This window comes from Limulus polyphemus, unplaced genomic scaffold (genome assembly GCF_000517525.1).
Source record: "Limulus polyphemus unplaced genomic scaffold, Limulus_polyphemus-2.1.2 Scaffold3903, whole genome shotgun sequence".
NCBI classification, from domain to species: Eukaryota; Metazoa; Arthropoda; class Merostomata; order Xiphosura; family Limulidae; genus Limulus; species Limulus polyphemus.
The window spans coordinates 44,644-49,337 of NW_013669513.1; the positions used below are offsets into that span (position 1 = coordinate 44,644).

General features: G+C 31.3%; 1 protein-coding gene across 3 annotated transcripts in view; it reads right to left on the reverse strand.

The window, feature by feature from the left end:
* Nucleotides 1–809: 809 nt before the first annotated feature.
* The window catches only part of LOC106470250, a 57,960-nt gene continuing 54,075 nt past the window's right edge, over nucleotides 810–4,694 (reverse strand). For all 3 annotated transcript variants that reach the window (XM_022398848.1, XM_022398847.1, XM_013930793.2), the window contains one exon: nucleotides 810–3,219. In XM_022398848.1, the coding sequence (XP_022254556.1) occupies nucleotides 2,968–3,219 (252 nt within the window). In that variant the 3' untranslated portion in view covers nucleotides 810–2,967. The remainder of the gene's footprint in view (nucleotides 3,220–4,694) is intronic.

Sequence of the window (4,694 nt, forward strand, 5' to 3'; positions counted from 1 at the left end):
CGGGGATTCGAACCCGCGACCCTCAGATTGCGAGTCGAGCGCCCTAACCACCGGGCCGAAACTACTGTATAATAACAGCAACAAAACACAAGACCATAGTTCAATAATGAAATTTTCAATTTATTCTTTTTCGAAGTATAAAATACACTACTAAAACAACAAAATTACAAACACTTGCACGTATCCTGCCGTGTAAAGCAAAGGATACAAAAATAAACTTTTTAATTTCTGTATATTACAACGTATGCATTTCGTAATATCAAAATAGTATGTACTAAAAAATTCGACTTAAAATTGCCTTCCTTTACATTTGGACACACAAATTTATTTTACACAGAACTACACGAATTAACCTGTATTTACAGAACCTAAATTCAGACAGAACAAAACTAAAAGTTACGATTTTTGACCTTAGAAGAATTACGATTAAAATCTTAATTTACAAGCTATATTTTGTTATATTTACGTACAGGCTATGAGATGAGAACTTGACGATTTTTTTCTTTAGAATTAAAATACAAACTACAAAATAATCTTAATTATGTTAGGCCTACTTTGTACTCGTCAAATGCACTACTGTCTCATTCTTTGGATGAAAAATGCTTGTATGCAAAAAAAAAAAAAAGCGATAAAATAATGATTGAAATTTTTGAGTTGGTCAAAGAACTTAACACTGATGCTTGATACACGTCCAACGTTTTCTTTATGAAATTTATTCAATTTTTCTATGATTAAATACTCTTATGCATAGGCGTCACTAGGTGCATAAAAGATTCGTGGCCATAGGCGCGGAAAGTTTCGTTTTTTTTTGTGTGTGATATCAATCATAGTTTTCTGTTCTGATTTTTCAAGGCACGAACTGGGGATTCGGTGCATGGGTCACATTTACCAGTGCCTAGCGACGCCTCTGTGATTATGATTTTGCTTTGAAAGAACAGAACAAATACCAATACCTGAAGAACCCATTGTTGAGAAAATAACATAAGAACCTGGGATAAAAATGTTTCACTTTAAATACTTTTATTATCTAATCAACAATATAATGAATTTATAAACAAAAATAAATAACCATCAGTGAGTCATACTTTACGTAACTTGTTTTCAGCTCTACAACACTTATCAAAAATCTAACATCTCCGTTTTTTTTTCTACACTTCAGACTTAAATAAGGTCACAATTTTTATAAAACATTTCACTCTGAAACGCATCAAACATGACTTATACCATTAAATCAGGAACTAACAAAAAATAGTCTGAACTATGTATTTAAAACTAACTAGAATTTGTTTAGCTTTTTACTATTTTAAGCAGTTAATGACGAATTTATCATGGTAACTACTAAGGAATACAGCATCCTGGGATTTTATCGTGTGAGGATGATAACATCAGTTTTCCATACTCTGTTTATACCACAGAATTCTGTCTTATATGGTTCTATACATAATTAAGTACACACAGGACAGTTGACAAGAGCATTCTTTAAATAAAACTGTAATTAAACAAGATTTTTATATAAAGGTTATAACAGAAAATTCAGATATATTTATCAAAAATTGGCTGAAATTTTAAGTTTATTAAAGTATATGTGTGGGAGAACAGATTTTTTTTTAACACTTTGACTGCAGCTGCTTTAAAAGCATGCAGAGTTTTCACATCGTATACAGCACACTCACATTCAACTGCCAGAGGTGGACGTACCCAGTATGGCGAATTAGCAGTCAATGGGTTAAGGTACAAAATGGCTACATTGGATTTGACAAAATTAAAATAAGTGGGTGTTATCCAAAAAACAACCAGATATTAGTAATAGAAAAAAAAACCCAAGTCAAAATAATAATAAAGAAGATAAGCACCAGAAGAGGATTACATCTTCAATGGGTTTACATGATGCAACTCTTAATTATCAAATGAATAAAAAAGATTAGCACCAGAAGAGGATTGAATCTTCAATGGGTTTACATGATGCAACTCTTAATTATCAAATGAATAAAAAAGATTAGCATCAGAAGAGGATTGAATCTCCAATGGGTTTACATGATGCAAATCTTAATTATCAAATGAATAAAAAAAGATTAGCACCAGAAGAGGATTGAATCTCCAATGGGTTTACGTGATGCAAATCTTAATTATCAAATGATATGGATGCTCAGATCTGAATTATATGAATAATTCAACTGCACTCTATTGCCCATTCTTCCCTGGTTGTACAACCTACTTAAGAGTTAAGAACCAGTAATTATAAGTACCTATTTAATTCAATAACGTTTCAATGGATTACATAATTTGAACTTTTCTACTAAATGATAATATATCTTTCATGTTGAGTAGTAACTGTCTTTATAAAGTTTTCAAAACATTATCATGTTAGTTTTACATATTGAAACAACTCTTGAAATGTGGATATTTTTTTATCAACTATGTATACAGGTTTGTGCTCTAAAATTACAGAAGCTAAACCCCACAGAAAGTAATATATTCACTCATTTCCTATATGGATAATTACTTAAAATTAGAAGTTAAAATTTGATACCACCAATTTAGAAGAAAAATTGCCTTCTTCGGGAACCTTCAATAAACGGGGAAACTAAGCTGTAGACACCCAGAAATAAAATTCACACCTACTGCACATTAAATGCATAAACTTGAAATTTAGCTTAACAGTAAAACAGTTGCTATTCTTTGATAGATTGTTTAGACAGAGTATTCACGATGATAGTTAGATGAATGGACAGCAACTGCCTGTTGTAAAAACACAAGTATTTCTACAACAGGTGGTTGCCGTCCACTCAACTCAGTTTCATCAACATTGTTACAACCTGTAAAATAATCTTATGTAGAGGTAAAGCTGAAAGAAAACAATATTTAGGGCAACTAGCAAGGTTGAATCCACAGACAGTACACATAATTAACACGAACTTTTTCAGACATATACATATCATCATACAGGAAGAATTAGGGACAGTTTTGTCATGAGATCTGCTTAGAAATTTTCAGTTCTTCTTCTTCACTGACACTAGCATCTGGTTGGACTAGGCTTTTGACAACAGGAGGAGTGTCACTGTTTCCTTTCTCAGATAGCTTCCGGTCATCACATTTGTTCAAAAATTGTTTTAATTTTTGAGTTGATTTAGAAGACTTGGCACCTTTGTCTCGTAAAGCTATTTGATAAGCAACCTCAAAGGCTTGTCCTAAGGTTAGTATTATTTCTGTTGCAAGGTCCTGAAAAAAACAAAGAAAAAGGAAGCGTACAATGAGCTTTTAAATATCATAAAAGTAAAAGTGAGTAAGAAAAAATAAAGACAAAATACATGATAAAATGTTATACAATATATTAACAAAAATTAAAGCAATATCTACCACAAGAGATGTAACTGTCTTATCGTAATCTCGTTTTCTAGGAATAAATGTTTTTTTTCAAATATTATTTTAAAAATATCAAAGTGTAATTAACAAACAGTAAAACTATAACCATTTTTACAAGTCCTAAAATATCAATCTTAAAATTATCTTTAAAACAAAAATCATTGTCAGGAAATGTCCAAAAAAAAAAGAGGATATTGTACATGTATCAACAGTAAATCTTAAAATGAGGAAGACAGAATACGGATTTTAAAGTGATTGCATCAGGATTAAACAAGCACAAGAAACTGCCTTATTGTAGAAGCACACTGCCTACCAATAAAGAGAACCCCCCCCCCCCTCCAATCGATCACACATGTATATCTCGGTGATAAAATATGCTACAAATGAAATGTGGTCACTCAAATAAAAGTTGTCAGGTTATCTGCAATATTGCTATCTAAATAAAATATGGAAACAGTGCAGTACCAGCCACTTCAGAAACCAACAATTTCTGCATAGCCTGGGCACTAAAAACCAACAGGAAGGACTCTTCATGCTGTTATAGGAAGTGTGGAAAAAGACCCATATGAGAGTCCTTCCTGTTGGTTTAGGGAACACTTGGTTCTGTCTTGCAACACTAACAGTAATTTCATGCTGTTAGGAAAAATGTGTAAGATGGCCCATGTCAAATCTCTGTTAGTGTTGCAGGACAGAACCAGGTGTACCCTAAACCCACATGAAGAACTCTTCATGCAGTTGCTAGAAGTGTGGAAAATGACCAAAACAAATGGAAGTTAGTATTGAAGGTGTGCCACAATTTGATCAGAAGGTACCTTCATAGCATGAGTTACAATGAGTAGCAATGCAATTTTCTGATGTAGAATACTTTATTTTTGATTACCTATTAGCTGACAATAAACCTTTGCAAATAACACAGAATGCCATTTAGATTTAAAAAAGTAAACTTGGATTATAAATAAAACACTAAGAAATCAAGAACAATCATTCTATCTAAAATTAAATCTTTCTTTAATCAAAAAGGATCCTACATAAAAGTACTAATAATTTTATTATAAGTAGGTTTATTAGTTTAAGTTGTTTATTACCATCTATGTTTATTAGTTAAGTTGTTTATTACCATCTATGTCTATTAGTTTAAGTTGTTTATTACCATCTATGTCTATTAGTTTAAGTTGTTTATTACCATCTATGTTTATTAGTTTAAGTTGTTTATTACCATCTATGTTTATCAGTTTAAGTTGTTTATTACCATCTATGTTTATCAGTTTAAATTGTTTATTACCATCTATGTTTATCAGTTTAAGTTGTTTATTATCATCTATGTTTATCAG